Genomic DNA, 14,781 nt, shown 5'->3' on the forward strand with positions numbered 1-14,781 from the left:
AGGTTGACGACATCCGATCCTCGTTTGCTAAGTCAAGCGACACCGCTGGTCCTGCTCACACTGCCCTACCTTGTGCTTTGACCTCTTTCTCCCCTCTCTCTCCAGATGAAATCTCGCGTCTTGTGACGGCCGGCCGCCCAACAACCTGCCCACTTGACCCTATCCCCTCCTCTCTTCTCCAGACCATTTCCGGAGACCTTCTCCCCTACCTCACCTCGCTCATCAACTCATCCTTGACCGCTGGCTACGTCCCTTCCGTCTTCAAGAGAGCGAGAGTTGCACCCCTTCTCAAAAAACCTACACTCGATCCCTCCGATGTCAACAACTACAGACCAGTATCCCTTCTTTCTTTCCTCTCCAAAACTCTTGAGCGTGCCGTCCTTGGCCAGCTCTCTTGCCATCTCTCTCAGAACGACCTTCTTGATCCTAATCAGTCAGGTTTCAAGACTGGGCATTCAACTGAGACTGCTCTTCTCTGTGTCACGGAGGCTCTCCGCACTGCTAAAGCTAACTCTCTCTCCTCTGCTCTCATCCTTCTAGACCTATCTGCTGCCTTTGATACTGTGAACCATCAGATCCTCCTCTCCACCCTCTCCGAGCTGGGCATCTCCGGCGCGGCCCACGCTTGGATTGCGTCCTACCTGACAGGTCGCTCCTACCAGGTGGCGTGGCGAGAAGCTGTCTCCGCACCACGTGCTCTCACCACTGGTGTCCCCCAGGGCTCTGTTCTAGGCCCTCTCCTATTCTCGCTATACACCAAGTCACTTGGCTCTGTCATATCCTCACACGGTCTCTCCTATCATTGCTATGCTGATGACACGCAATTAATCTTCTCCTTTCCCCCTTCTGACAACCAGGTGGCGAATCGCATCTCTGCATGTCTGGCAGACATATCAGTGTGGATGACGGATCACCACCTCAAGCTGAACCTCGGCAAGACGGAGCTGCTCTTCCTCCCGGGGAAGGACTGCCCGTTCCATGATCTCGCCATCACGGTTGACAACTCCCTTGTGTCCTCCTCCCAGAGTGCTAAGAACCTTGGCGTGATCCTGGACAACACCCTGTCGTTCTCCACTAACATCAAGGCGGTGACCCGATCCTGTAGGTTCATGCTCTACAACATTCGCAGAGTACGACCCTGCCTCACACAGGAAGCGGCGCAGGTCCTAATCCAGGCACTTGTCATCTCCCGTCTGGATTACTGCAACTCGCTGTTGGCTGGGCTCCCTGCCTGTGCCATCAAACCCCTACAACTCATCCAGAACGCCGCAGCCCGTCTGGTGTTCAACCTTCCCAAGTTCTCTCACGTCACCCCGCTCCTCCGCTCTCTCCACTGGCTTCCAGTTGAAGCTCGCATCCGCTACAAGACCATGGTGCTTGCCTACGGAGCTGTGAGGGGAACGGCACCTCCGTACCTTCAGGCTCTGATCAGGCCCTACACCCAAACAAGGGCACTGCGTTCATCCACCTCTGGCCTGCTCGCCTCCCTACCTCTGAGGAAGCACAGTTCCCGCTCAGCCCAGTCAAAACTGTTCGCCGCTCTGGCACCCCAATGGTGGAACAATCTCCCTCACGATGCCAGGACAGCGGAGTCAATCACCACCTTCCGGAGACACCTGAAACCCCACCTCTTTAAGGAATACCTGGGATAGGATAAAGTAATCCTTCTAACCCCCCCCCTTAAAGGATTTAGATGCACTATTGTAAAGTGTTTGTTCTACTGGATATTATAGGTGAATGCACCAATTTGTAAGTCGCTCTGGATAAGAGCGTCTGCTAAATGACTTAAATGTAAATGTTCTTGAATTGACTTTGAGGTACATTTGCTCCTTTTATTGGGTGATGGCGAGGCGTGGCTGGGTGTGGCCGGGTGAGGGCGCGGCGTAGCCGGGTGAGGGCGCGGTGTGGCCGGGTGAGGGCGAGGCGTGGCCTGGTGAGGGCGAGGCGTGGCTGGGTGTGGCCGGGTGAGGGCGCGGCGTAGCCGGGTGGGGGCGCGGCGTGGCCGGGTGAGGGCGAGGCGTGGCCTGGTGAGGGCGAGGCGTGGCCTGGTGAGGGCGAGGCCTGGTGAGGGCGAGGCGTGGCCGGGTGAGGGCGAGGCCTGGTGAGGGCGAGGCGTGGCCGGGTGAGGGCGAGGCGTGGCCTGGTGAGGGCGAGGCCTGGTGAGGGCGAGGCGTGGCCGGGTGAGGGCGAGGCCTGGTGAGGGCGAGGCGTGGCCGGGTGAGGGCGAGGAGTGGCCTGGTGAGGGCGAGGCGTGGCCTGGTGAGGGCGAGGCCTGGTGAGGGCGAGGCGTGGCCGGGTGAGGGCGAGGCGTGGCCGGGTGAGGGCGAGGCGTGGCCTGGTGAGGGCGAGGCGTGGCCTGGTGAGGGCGAGGCGTGGCCGGGTGAGGGCGAGGCGTGGCCGGGTGAGGGCGTGGCGCGGCCGGGTGAGGGCGCGGCGTGGCCGGGTGAGGGCGAGGCGTGGCCTGGTGAGGGCGAGGCGTGGCCTGGTGAGGGCGAGGCGTGGCCGGGTGAGGGCGCGGCGTGGCCGGGTGAGGGCGAGGCGTGGCCTGGTGAGGGCGAGGCGTGGCCGGGTGAGGGCGCGGCGTGGCCGGGTGAGGGCGCGGCGTGGCCGGGTGAGGGCGAGGCGTGGCCTGGTGAGGGCGAGGCGTGGCCGGGTGAGGGCGAGGCGTGGCCGGGTGAGGGCGCGGCGTGGCCGGGTGAGGGAGAGGCGTGGCCGGGTGAGGGCGAGGCGTGGCCGGGTGAGGGCGAGGCGTGGCCTGGTGAGGGCGAGGCGTGGCCTGGTGAGGGCGAGGCGTGGCCGGGTGAGGGCGAGGCGTGGCCGGGTGAGGGCGCGGCGCGGCCGGGTGAGGGCGAGGCGCGGCCTGGTGAGGGCGAGGCGTGGCCTGGTGAGGGCGAGGCGTGGCCGGGTGAGGGCGCGGCGTGGCCGGGTGAGGGCGAGGCGTGGCCTGGTGAGGGCGAGGCGTGGCCGGGTGAGGGCGCGGCGTGGCCGGGTGAGGGCGCGGCGTGGCCGGGTGAGGGCGAGGCGTGGCCTGGTGAGGGCGAGGCGTGGCCGGGTGAGGGCGAGGCGTGGCCGGGTGAGGGCGCGGCGTGGCCGGGTGAGGGAGAGGCGTGGCCGGGTGAGGGCGCGGCGTGGCCGGGTGAGGGCGCGGCGTGGCCGGGTGAGGGCGAAGCGTGGCCGGGTGAGGGCGAGGCGTGGCCGGGTGATGGCTGAGCGTGGCTTAGTGATGGCTTAAAGTAATGAGTAAAGTATGTAGATGGCAGCGTTCCCCAAACTACAACCTCCCAGTGGTTCAACTGGTAGTTAAGTACAGCACCGTTTCCGTTTAATTGAACAAATACATTTTTTGGTGCTGAACGCAGCCCTGGGGAGGGTGGGACAGGAAACTAATCAGACCAATCATATCACACGGTCAGTTCTGAGAGTGTACATCCAATCAGAGCATTTATGAATGTTTATGTATTGTTTATGATGACATTGTAATTTATCTATATGCAGGTGATTTATGAGGTGCTGTTCATATGTAAACTAGGTTTCGGAAAAAGGGATTGTATTCTCTGGTTCTATTCTCTGATTGTATTCTCTGATTGTATTCTGGAACTCAAAACTCATGACTCCTACCGGTAGGCCCAACAACGGGGCAAAGAAATTAGAGCCCAGGTCAGCGATGACGACATAGAAGGCAATACAGGTCCCCAACATCAGACCTATCATACTGTAGAGAGAAAGAGAGAGACAGAAAGAGAGAGACCAGGAGAGAGACAGAAAGAGAGAGACAGAAAGAGAGAGAGACCAGGAGAGAGAGGGGAAGAAGTGGGAGAGACATTCAGACAATAGCGAGGCTCTAAAGACACAAGATATACAGTGCATTCAGGAAGTATTCAGACACCTCCACTTTTTCTACATTTTGTTATGTTACAGCATTATTCTAAAATTGATGAGGGGGAAGAAAAACAAATGTCATCAATTTACACACAATACCCCACAAATACTACTTTTCTTCTTTTCACACAACATTTCCCCCCCAATTTCACAGTATCCAACTGGTAGTTACAGTCCTGTCCCATCGCTGCAACTCCCGTACGGACTCAGGAGAGGCGAAGGTTGAGAGCCGTGCGTCCTCCGAAACACAACCCAGCCAAGCCGCACTTCATCTTGACACAACGCCCGCTTAACCCGGAAGCTAGCCTGACCAATGTGTCGGAGGAAACACCGTAAACCTGGCGACCATGTCAGCGTGCATTGCGCCCGGCCCGCCACAGTAGTCGCTAGTGTGCGATGACACAGGAACACCCCTGCTGGCCAAACCCTCCCCTAACCCGGAAGACGCTGGGCCAATTGTGCGCTGCCCCATGGGTCTCCCAGTCGCGGCCGGCTGTGACAGAGCCTGCACTCGAACCAGGATCTCTAGTGGCACAGCTAGCACTGCGATGCAGTGCCTTAGACCCCTGCGCCATTCGGAAGGCCCTGAAATATCCTATTTACATAAGTATTCAGACCCTTTAAAGTATTTTGTTGAAGCACCTTTGGCAGCGATTACAGCATTGAGTCTTCTTGGGTATGACGCTACAAGCTTGGCACACCTGTATTTGGGGAGTTTCTCCCATTGTTCTCAGCTGATCCTCTCACACTCTGTCAGGTCGGATTGGGAGCGTTGCTGCACAGATATTTTCAGGTATCTCCAGAGATGTTCGATCGGGTTCAAGTCCGGGCCTTCACCCCACTCTGAGGTCCTGAGTGCTCTGGAGCAGGTTTTCTCATGGGTCCCTCTGTACTTGGCTCCGTTCATCTTTCCCTCAATCCTGACTAGTCTCCCAGTCCCTGCCACTGAAAAACATCCCCACAACATGATGCTGCCATACCATGCTTCACCATAGGGATGGTGCCAGGTTTTCTCCAGACGTGACGCTTGGCATTCAGGCCAAAGTGTTCAATCTTGGTTTCATCAGACCAGAGAATCTTGTTTCTCATGGTCTGAAAGTCTTTAGGTGCCTTTTGGCAAATTCCGAGCAGGCTGTCATGTGCCTTTTACTGAGGAGTGTCTTCCGTCTGACCACTCTACCATAAAGGCCAGATTGGTGGAGTGCTTTAGAGATGGTTGTCCTTCTGAAAGGATCTCCCATCTCCACAGAGGAACTACGGCGTTCTGTCAGAGTGACCATCGGTTTCTTGGTCACCTCCCTGACCAAGACCCTTCTCCCCCGATTGCCGGGGGGCCAGCTCTAGGAAGAGTCTTGGTGGTTCCAAACTTCTTCCATTTAACTTAGGGATAGGCGTCCCGTCAACAGGACAGTTGTAAATCATGCTGCACCTTGTCATGATCGCAGATTATAGAGAAACAACAAATGTCGGTACATAGAAGTGTCTTATTTCGGCTGAAAGCTTAAATTCTTGTTAATATAACTGCACTGTCTAATTTACAGTAGCTTTTACTGCAAAAACATCCCATGCTATTGTTTGAGGAGAGCTCCTAACAACAAAACACTTTTCACCGCGATAGGTTTGATAAATTCACCTCTGAAAGTGAAATGTGTACTTACATTCTAAAATCGTGCTCCGATTTAGCATCCAAAGGGTTCCAGAGATAAAGTGTGGTTTTGTTAGATAAAATAATATTTCATATCCTAAAAAAGGTCCATATACCATGCACAATCGATTTTGAATGTCCACTTGTTCAATTTGCAAAGAAAGAAATCTGTGAAAATCTAACCCTAAACGTTGTTTCAACCAGCCAAATCCTGTCCGTATGTATTCCTCAGAGGTCCTAGAACGTAACCAGACTTCACTATATCATTAGGGGTGTAGTATATCCTATAGGACACCATATTTGGTCAGAGAGCCTTCATGGCCGATGACGCAGACGGTCTTCACTTGAACGACTCTAACTTTGTCAAATAAGCACCAATTTGGGTCAAACAAAGCCAGCTACTCCCGTAAAGCCCAGCTCATTGGCTATCTGGAAACCCTGTATATGTCATAAAATGTAGCTACTAACCTTGTACAACAGCATGCCTTTTCCTTTTGGACAAAAATTGCAAGAATATTCGGAGTTATGAAGTTATGAAAACTGGTTGTTTTGCAAATGTTGAACTTATAATATGGCTACTAATACTGGAAAAGCTAAATCAAAGTCCAAGTATACAGATTTGACGATATTCTTGCAGAAAAATGTAATATGAATGCAAATGTCTCCTTGACGATTTGCCCAAATGTACCTGGATGACTTCACACTAAATGTCATGAAGCTCATACTTCAAGTTATCTATCCGTCTGAAACTTTGCACATACACTGCCGCCATCTTGTGGACACCATCGGAATTACAACCAGAGTGATGGCGAACAGGGACCTTTCTCTTGCATTTCAAAGATAGTGGTAGAAAAAAAACGTGTTTTTTGTTTCTTTGTATTTTCTTCTACCAGATCTATTGTGTTATATTTTCCTACATTCAATTCACATTTCCACAAACTTCAAAGTGTTTCCTTTCAAATGGTACCAAGAATATGAATATCCTTGCTTCAGGGCCTGAGCTACAGGCAGTTAGATTTGGGTATGTCATTTAGGCAAAATTGGAAAAAAAAGGGGGCTATCCCTAAGAACTGTGTTCTTGGGGACCTTCAATGCTGCAGAAATCTTTTAGTACCCTACCCCAGTTCTGTGCCTCAACACAATCCTGTCTCAGAGCTCTACGGACAATTCCTAGCTTGGTTAGGAATTGGTTATAGCTTGGTTTTTGCTCTGACATGCACTGTCAACTGTGGGACCTTACATAGACAGGTGTGTGCCTTTCCAAATCATGTCCAATCAATTGAATTTACAACAGGTGGACTCCAATCACGTTGTAGAAACATCTCAAGGATGATCAATGGAAACAGGATGCACCTGAGCTCAATTTCGAGTCTCATAGCAAAGGTATTTCTTTTTTTTTTATAAATTTGCAAAAATGTCTAAAAACATGTTTTTGCTTTTTCACTGTGGGGTATTGTGTGTTGATTGACGAAGAAAAAAAAGCATTTAATCAATTATCGAATTAGGCTGTAACGTAACAAAATGTGGGAAAAGGGATGCACTGTACATCGCAACTAGTGCTGACCCCATTTAGTCGACTGGTTGGTCGATTGTTTGGTCAATAGGCTATTGGTCGACCGAGATTAGATTTTGTCGAGTACTAGCAATATATAAATATATTACACACACACACACACACACACACACACACACACACACACACACACACACACACACACACACACACACACACACACACACACACACACACACACACACACACACTTAGAAATTGACGTACAGGCGTACAGAGGCCCATTATCAGCAACCATCGCTCCTGTGTTCCAATGGCACGTTGTGTTAGCTAATCCAAGCTAATAATTTTAAAAAGGCTAATTGAGCATAAAAAAAATTGCAAAAGGTTATGTTAGCACAGCTGATTAAAGAAGCAATAAAACTGGCCTTCTTTAGACTAGTTGAGTATCTGGAGCATCAGCATTTGTGGGTTCGATTATTGGCTCTAAATGGTCAGAAACAAAGACCTTTCTTCTGAAACTCGTCTGTCTAGTCCAACTAACTGAAGATCTCGTACAACGCTGTGTACTACTCCATTCACAGAACACCACAAACTGGCTCTAACCAGAATAGAAAGAGTGAGAGGCCCGGTGCACAACTGAGCAAGAGGACAAGTACATTAGTGTCTAGTTTGAGAAACAGACGCCTCACAGGTCCTCAACTGGCAGCTTCATTAAATAGTACCCGCAAAACACCAGTCTCAACGTCAACAGTGAAGAGGCGACTCCGGGATGCTGGCCTTCTAGGCAGAGTTCCTCTGTTCAGGGTTTGTGTTCTTTTGCCCATCTTAATCTTTTATTTTTATTGGCCAGTCTGAGATATGGCTTTTTCTTTGCAACTCTGCCTAGAAGGCCAGCATCCCGGAGTCGCCTCTTCACTGTTGACGTTGAGACTGGTGTTTTGCGGATAAGTGACTCACTGGTACGCTTATGTTAACAAAGCAACATATCCTAAAAACAGGACAGGTCAAAGTAAAATGGATATTATGGAATGGACAATCACAACTGTTGTCCAGGATTTTCACCCGATTGTCATGATCAGTTGTTTCAAGTTTGTATCAGTAAATTTTTGACAAGCTGATCATAGTGAAAAATAAAATACTTCTGCATTTCCCGCTATGTAAATGTGGAAATAGGCTCGCGATAACGCCTGATGAAGTTGGGTATGTGACATTCAGTGCTTCAACAGCCAAATTGATTAGTCACAGGAATCAGGACTAATAAAGCCAATGCAATGCTTTTTTTGGTCTTGTCCGGACATCGTTGTTTTGGTGTTTTACAAACGATAGGCTTACCACATAGATGGGAATTCATAAAATGTAATTTCAGGCAACACTGTAGGCTACACCTCAGTAAACACGGACTGATGCCTTTTGGATGTCTTTTTTTTGGTGCAGTTCCAGACCGGCCTTGATTTCCACATCCACGGAGATTGCTTTTTGGTCCAGTCCAGACAACATTTTAACCAATCATAGACGTTTAAGTTTGGTTCAAATATTGTCCGATCTGAACCAGCCTTGATTTGGTCCAAACAGTCTATAAATTACATCTTTTCAACTTTCATTCAGAACCAAAAATGAGCCTGATTTCAATATTCGGAAACATTTATTTTTAACGTTTGTAAAATAGGTATTTTCAACTTTCATTCAGAACCTAAATTGAACGTATTTGTTACTGGGACTATTCTAGTTTTGCAGGGGGTGGCATTTTTTTGGTATCGCCTATGGCGGCAGAACGGTAACGAGTGGCCCTGGCTATAGGTCAGGCCCTATTGTGCCCGATTCGGACTGGATTAGTTTTACTGAGGGAGGTTGGGTAATGTCGGGTAAATTTAGAACCAGGAACAGATATAGCCCTTCCTTCACTCCAGACCTGACTGCCCTTGACCAGCACAAAAACATCCTGTGGCGTACTGCATTAGCATCGAATCGCCCCTGCGATATGTAACTTTTCAGGGAAGTTAGGAACCAATATACATAGGTAGTTAGGAAAGCTAAGGCTAGCTTTTTCAAACAGAAATTTGCATCCTGTAGCACAAACTCAAAAGCTCTTGGACACTGTAAAGTCCATGGAGAATGAGAGCACCTCCTCCCAGCTGCCAACTGCACTGAGGCTAGGAAACACTGTCACCACCGATAAATCCACTATAATTGAGAATTTCAATAAGCATTTTTCTATGGCTGGCCATGCGTTCTACCTGGCTACCCCTACCCCGGTCAACAGCCCTGCACCCCCTACAGCAACTCGCCCAAGCCTCCCCCATTTCTCCTTCACCCAAATCCAGATAGCTGATGTTCTGAAAGAGCGGCAAAATCTGGACCCCTACAAATCAGCCGGGCTGGACAATCTGGACCCTCCTCTTTCTAAAATTATCTGCCAAAATTGTTGCAACCCCTATTACTAGCCTGTTCAAACTCTCTTTCATATCGTCTGAGATTCCCATAGATTGGAAAGCTGCCACAGTCATCCCTCTTCAAAGGGGGAGACACTCTAGACCAAAACTGCTACAGACCTATATCATCCTACCCTGCGTTTCTAAGGTCTTCAAAAGCCAAGTTAACAAACAGATTACCGACCATTTCGAAACCCACCGTACCTTCTCCACTATGCAATCTGGTTTCAGAGCTGGTCATGGGTGCACCTCAGCCACGCTCAAGGTCCTAAACGATATCATGACCGCCATCGATAAAAGACAATACTGTGCAGCCGTATTCGTCGACCTGGCCAAGGCTTTCAACTCTGTCAATCACCACATTCTTATCGGCAGACTCAACAGTCTTGGTTTCTCAAATGATTGCCTTGCCTGGTTCACCAAATACTTCTCTGATAGAGTTCAGTGTGTCAAATCGGAGGGTCTGTTGTCCGGACCTCTGGCAGTCTCTATGGGGGTGCCACAGGGCTCAATTCTCGGGCTGACTCTTTTCTCTGTATACATCAATGATGTCGCTCTTGCTGCTTGTGATTCTCTGATCCACCTCTACGCAGACGACACCATTCTGTATACATCTGGCCCTTCTTTGGACACTGTTAACTAACCTCCAGACGTGCTTCAATGTCATACAACTCTCCTTCCGTGGCCTCCAACTTCTCTTAAATGCTAGTAAAACTAAATGCATGCTCTTCAACCGATCGGTGCCCGCACCTGCCCACCCGTCCAGCATCACTGCTCATCGCTGCTCTGGACGGTTCTGACTTAGAATATGTGGACAACTACAAATACCTAGTTGTCTGGTTAGACTGTAAACTCTCCTTCCAGACTCACATTAAGCATCTCCAATCGGCTTCCTATTTCGCAACAAAGCATCCTTCACTCATGCTGCCAAACATACCCTCATAAAACTGACCATCCTACCGATCCTCGACTTCGGCGATGTCATTTACAAAATAGCCTCCAACACTCTACTCAACAAACTGGATGCAGTCTATCACTGTGTCATCCCTTTTGTCACCAAAGCCCCATATACTACACACCACTGCGACCTGTACGCTCTCGTTGGCTGGCCCTCGCTTCATACTCGTCGCCAAACCCATTGGCTCCAGGTCATTTACAAGTCTTTGCAAGATAAAACCCCGCCTTATCTCAGCTCACTGGTCACCATAGCAACACCCACCCGTAGCACGCACTCCAGCAGGTATATTTCACTGGTCATCCCCAAAGCCAATTCCTCTTCAGCCGCCTTTCCTTCCAGTTCTCTGCTGCCAATGACTGGAACGAACTACAAAAATCCCTTAAGCTGGAGACTCATATGTCCCTCACTAACTTTAAGCACCAGCTGTCAGAGCAGCTCAAAGATCACTGCACCTGTACAGAGCCCATCTGTAAATAGCCCATCCAACTACCTCATCCCCATACTGTATTTATTTATCTAGCTCCTTTGCACCCCAGTATCTCTACTTGCACATTCATCTTCTGCACATCTATTACTGCAGTGTTTTAATTTCTATATTGTAATTACTTCGCAACCATGGCCTATTTACTGCCTTAACTCCCTTATCTTACCGCATTTGCACACAATGTATATAGACTTTTTCTACTGTATTATTGATTGTATGTTTGTTTATTCCATGTGTAACTCTGTGTTGTTGTATGTGTCGCACTGCTTTGCTTTATCTTGGCCAGGTCGCAGTTGTAAATGAGAACTTGTTCTCAACTGGCCTACCTGGTTAAATAAAGGTGAAATAAAATAAATATGTAATTATGTGAAAGACCACAAAACACCACATCTGTCATTTTTGTCCAATCCGAATCTGCCATGTCAGTCATTTTTACATAACCGGAGAGGAACAATTCCAGCCAGAGTAACCTAATGTTTTGGTTAACTCCAAGGTCCTCTGATTGTACTAGTCCCATGTGAATCGACATCCCTGTGTTTTGAGAGAAATGTCTGAGTTTGACAGGTGTTGCTCGCCGTTTGCGCAAGAAAACAATAACTGATTCGATAAATGGAACTAAGTGCCGCGCATAAGCTATATATGAATGGCCTACATGTAGCCTATCATCTTCACAGTGAATGCTTTAGTTTCTATGTTTTGTGCGTATGAATTGAATATTACCAAACGCATCAGTTAAAAAATATTGAGCCTATTAAATGCAACCCTTGCAGTTCAGTGTGTCAAATCGGGTATTCTAATCCTATAACTATTCAAATATTATGGAGACACTATGGGGAAGATGGTTTGGAAACTTGGGAACCAAGCTGGAGTTATCAGTGTAGTCCCATCAACAGGACATGTTGAAATACTGTATCTTCACGCCTAGAATAAAAACCTTCAGGCTTCCGCCAGAACTGTCAATATATTGGGAAATACATTTAAATTAGAAAGGGGCAGTTTGATAAAAAATGAATCCAGTCTGACTCGTCCTCTGGAATAACGGACATTCTGGAGTAATAATTACATAACCAATGATCTCTAGTAATACTAGTCCCATTAAATAGGTATTTGGTCATGTGCATGCGATGCATACATGTGTCAAGTAAAGACTGCAAGGGTTGAGGGACAAGGGAATGTTTTTCCTAAACAAATAAGGGATTTCGGTAACAGAACTTTTCAGCCAGAAATGACCGTAATTATGTTACAGCTTCAGCAACACGGACAGCACGATTAACACTGTTGATGTTATGTGGTGGCCGCTGCAGCAGAGAGGAGAGAGAGAGAGACAACGGGTGCTAGTCAGTCACTCGCTGTCTTTAAAAATATACATGTTTTACACAGCAAGTCTGAGTCCGGCCCGGCACAATCAAATCAATTGCTGGTCGGACTCACTCTAGTCATTTGTGTGTCTTAATTATTTAATCAAACCAGGTGCTTAATACATCAGAGAAGCTCAGTGAATATAGTTGATTTGATTAAAACACATTGGATGTGTCAATATATGGAAAATACACGTTTAAAAATGTCGATCAACCGATTGGTCGAAAGAACAGACGACTCTTGGCGGTGTGTTTCTAGTCAGGGACAGCCCTAATTGAAAGAACAGACGACTCTTGGCGGTGTGTTTCTAGTCAGGGACAGCCCTAATTGAAAGAACAGACGACTCTTGGCGGTGTGTTTCTAGTCAGGGACAGCCCTAATTGAAAGAACAGACGACTCTTGGCGGTGTGTTTCTAGTCAGGGACAGCCCTAATTGAAAGAACAGACGACTCTTGGCGGTGTGTTTCTAGTCAGGGACAGCCCTAATTGAAAGAACAGACGACTCTTGGCGGTGTGTTTCTAGTCAGGGACAGCCCTAATTGAAAGAACAGACGACTCTTGGCGGTGTGTTTCTAGTCAGGGACAGCCCTAATTGCAAAAGCATTGGCTCTCAAAGGAAAGGACACATACCTGGTCGCCACCAGTGTTTTGCCTGGTTTGCCGTAGGCATGGAAAGCTAGGCCAGCATAGGTCCTGCGTTTGGTGCTGCTGGCCGTGTGGACCAGAAACATACATGACTGGTGGGTCATCCACGAACAGAAGAACAGCAACAAAGTCCCTAGCACTATCCCACACTAGAGAGAGGAGAGAAGCAGAGAGAGAGGGAGATGTCAAAACTCTCAGCAAATAAGGCAACTCTGTCATACACATTTCATATTGACAGGCGCATGATGAGGGACTAAAACGGCAATTCAATACAAAGGTGTTAACATCAGATAAAACATTTTGATCCACAGCCTGTATATTACACCTGTTAGGGCGCGTGGAAAGGTAAACACGGAACATATGGTGCCTTATTCACTGTCATATGTCAGACCAGTAGATTATCGCGAGTTCACAAATAAGTTATACACACCGTATAATAAACTAGATCTGCTATAGGAATAATCGTTTGGCCGGTGTGAGATAACGGTACCTGTTTGAAACAGAAAGGCATGGTCAGCACGCTCACTCCAACGATGCTGTTGACCACGTTCATGATCAAACCCCAGTTTGAAGCCGCCACCGTCATCTTGCACGGTTCGATGTTTTTCACCACCCAAAACCGTTCACCGAACTAGCTAGGTAGGTTGAGGAATGACAACGGGAAATCGCTAGCAGTGGTCGGCCGTTATTTGGTCCAAGTTGCAATGATGACAGTATTTGAATCCGGTGACACTGCTTTGCTTTTTCCAAAACGTATCCCTCAAGAGTTGTGACGTGGTTAGCGACCTTGGAGAAACAACAACAAAACATCACCGCATCTATCGATCAGATCAGGCAAACTAGATCATTCAGCTAAAATACATGTATGAGACATTTCGATTAAATAAAGTGCGTTCATCTGCATGGTGCATGTGAGTTTAAAAGGAAAAGTTGACAGCTTAAAGGAAATCGAACTGTTACAAAACTGGTCAACCGTTCGTAGCTACCGTATTAGCTATGTTATCATCGGTGATTCTTCTACTTTGGTCCACTGTGTTGGAAAAATAGCGTTATAAATGTATATCCATCACATAACATTTTATATATTTACCATGAAACAGACGACTACAACAGCTTCGAAAATCCCTTTTTCCTGAATGCCTAACCAGGAAGTATGAATCTCGCTCGACAACTCGTGACAAGACAACAATCAAAGTATAACAACTCTGACTCGTGGTGCATCTGGAAGGCTTAGGTTCCCTCTAGCGGCCTGGCGTGTTACTGCATTACAAAAGGGTGGTGTCCCAACATGCAATACATTCATTGCGTTTAAGCAGCCGTGACAACTTCGAAAAAAACTCCAGGTTCATGTTACGAATGACTGTCTGGCATTTTTCTGTTAGTGTATAGCATTTGAGAAATTACTAATTTGTCACTTGATCATGGTGTAGCCATTTTTCATAATTACTTTCTATTTACAAAGTGCAGGCAGATATTGAATAGGCCTACAGTAGAGACTTTGTTATCATCACAAACACACAGCCACAACTCGTCCCAAATTAAGTGAAAGCGACACACATACAGATGACATCCATGATGTTCTGTTTTTCTAAATCACTTAGAGATTCCAGGAGGATGGGAAAACAGGAATGGTCGATGTGGGAGCTGGAATCAGAGCAATAGAATCCTGACTCTGAAAGAGGTTTCTACTAGGTTCCCTAGACGCGGGTTCGAGGTAAATGTTGTGTGTTTCTTCCTAATGTTACGGTTAGGATTGGGGGAGGGTAAACGGATCATGGGTCAGTTTGGTTAAGGTTAACATCCACCCTGAGCCGTAGCTCTGTCGAGGTGGTTATTTTGTTGTCTGGCTAAAAAGGTGGGGGACCA

At 48.1% G+C, this 14,781-nt stretch overlaps 1 protein-coding gene across 3 annotated transcripts in view; it reads right to left on the minus strand.

The window, feature by feature from the left end:
• LOC115152894 (putative sodium-coupled neutral amino acid transporter 10) overlaps positions 1 to 14,108 on the minus strand; it is a 47,242-nt gene extending 33,134 nt beyond the window's left edge. For all 3 annotated transcript variants that reach the window (XM_029697805.1, XM_029697806.1, XM_029697804.1), the window contains exons 1-4: positions 14,006 to 14,108; positions 13,406 to 13,701; positions 12,901 to 13,064; positions 3,619 to 3,712 (exon numbers count right to left, since the gene is read on the minus strand). In XM_029697805.1, the coding sequence (XP_029553665.1) occupies positions 3,619 to 3,712; positions 12,901 to 13,064; positions 13,406 to 13,501 (354 nt within the window). In that variant the 5' untranslated portion in view covers positions 13,502 to 13,701; positions 14,006 to 14,108. The remainder of the gene's footprint in view (positions 1 to 3,618; positions 3,713 to 12,900; positions 13,065 to 13,405; positions 13,702 to 14,005) is intronic.
• Positions 14,109 to 14,781: the final 673 nt, after the last annotated feature.

This window comes from Salmo trutta, chromosome 18, assembly GCF_901001165.1.
Source record: "Salmo trutta chromosome 18, fSalTru1.1, whole genome shotgun sequence".
In the NCBI taxonomy this organism is placed as follows: domain Eukaryota; kingdom Metazoa; phylum Chordata; class Actinopteri; order Salmoniformes; family Salmonidae; genus Salmo; species Salmo trutta.